The following is a 1,233-nucleotide window of genomic DNA, read 5'->3' on the forward strand; positions in this document are numbered from 1 at the left end:
CGGCCTGAAGCGACTAATCAGGGAATGAAGGGGAGGGGAGGGCCCGGGTCAGGAATCATGACCCTGTTGTCCTGCCCCGGCTCCGGCCAGCAGGCCTGCTAATCGCCGTGGCCTCCGGCCTGGCGTGGCGTGGCTCGGCGTGGCGTGGCGCGGCGTGGCGTGGCGCGGCGTGGCGCCACTGTCCCATCTCGTCTCCTTCCTCCTCTCCCTCTTTGTAGCCACCATTTCCCTAATCGGCCCGGCCCAGAGGCCAGCGCCCTTCTCCTCATTGCGTGTTTTTTTTGCCCTTCTCCGTGTTTTTTTTCGCCCTTTTCTAAACAGTCTTCTTTGGTTGATGTTGTTTGTTGCAGGCATGGAGGCCATCATGTCCGAATTCTTCAACGACACGCAGACCGCCTTCTACATCATCCTGATCGTGTGGACCGCCGACCAGTACGACGCCATCTGCAGTCACACCATGATCACCAAGCGGCACTGGTTGAGGTGAGCTGAACGATAATAGGGTGACCACAACCACAACCACCGTAGCAATAACGCTTTGGTCCGCTCAGGAAGTGGAGGTCGCCCAGAGGTCGTCCAGGTCTTTTGATAGAGGAAGACGTGATTGTGATGGACTGAGCTAACTGCGTCAGCAGACTAGGGAAATAATGAGTTAGTCTCTACCTGCAAAGTTTTATGGACATTTTTGAAAAGTTTACGTTCAAATCCGTACTCTTCTCCCGCTCCTCCAGTATAAGTGTTTTCAGATAGCCCCCTTTGGCTGTCTCTACCCAAAGGTAAAAGTTGCCCTGTTTTGATGTTAAGGATTCCAGTTTTGATGAAGATTGCCGAATAACGTTTATTGATGAACATCATCCTTCGTTTTTAAAACTAAATAATAATTTGAAGCAACCTAGATTTGAACACGTGCCGTCGACCGTCTTGACTTTGTCCGGCGCGCGTCCCTCATGGCGTCCTTGTGAGTGGCCCGCGCGGGGGTAATGGCGGGAGAATCAAAGTGTTATTCATGTTTTGGGGGGCGTGGCGGGGCGTAGCCGGCCCCCGTCTTCTCAAGCCAGGAGCCAGCAAGGCAGCCCTTCCCCCTCTCCCCCACTCCGCAGAGCCGAACCATGCATGTTTCATGTGTCACTCCTTCCCTTTCCCTCGATATTCTACACCAGTCTGATTTATCTGCGGGCGCGGGGTCTGCCACAGGGCCAGGGCCTACCGAGGACCCCTCCCAATGTGCCTCGC

The 1,233-nt window shown here is 54.8% G+C and overlaps 1 protein-coding gene across 1 annotated transcript in view; it reads left to right on the forward strand.

Annotated features, from left to right (window-relative positions):
- LOC127751865 (membralin-like) overlaps positions 1-637 on the forward strand; it is a 2,871-nt gene extending 2,234 nt beyond the window's left edge. Inside the window, exon 2 of the mRNA XM_052276055.1 lies at positions 351-637. Coding sequence (XP_052132015.1) covers positions 351-487 — 137 coding nt within the window. The 3' untranslated portion in view covers positions 488-637. The remainder of the gene's footprint in view (positions 1-350) is intronic.
- Positions 638-1,233: the final 596 nt, after the last annotated feature.

Source organism: Frankliniella occidentalis, unplaced genomic scaffold (assembly GCF_000697945.3).
Source record: "Frankliniella occidentalis isolate FOCC.00 unplaced genomic scaffold, Focc_3.1 Scaffold1507, whole genome shotgun sequence".
In the NCBI taxonomy this organism is placed as follows: Eukaryota; Metazoa; Arthropoda; class Insecta; order Thysanoptera; family Thripidae; genus Frankliniella; species Frankliniella occidentalis.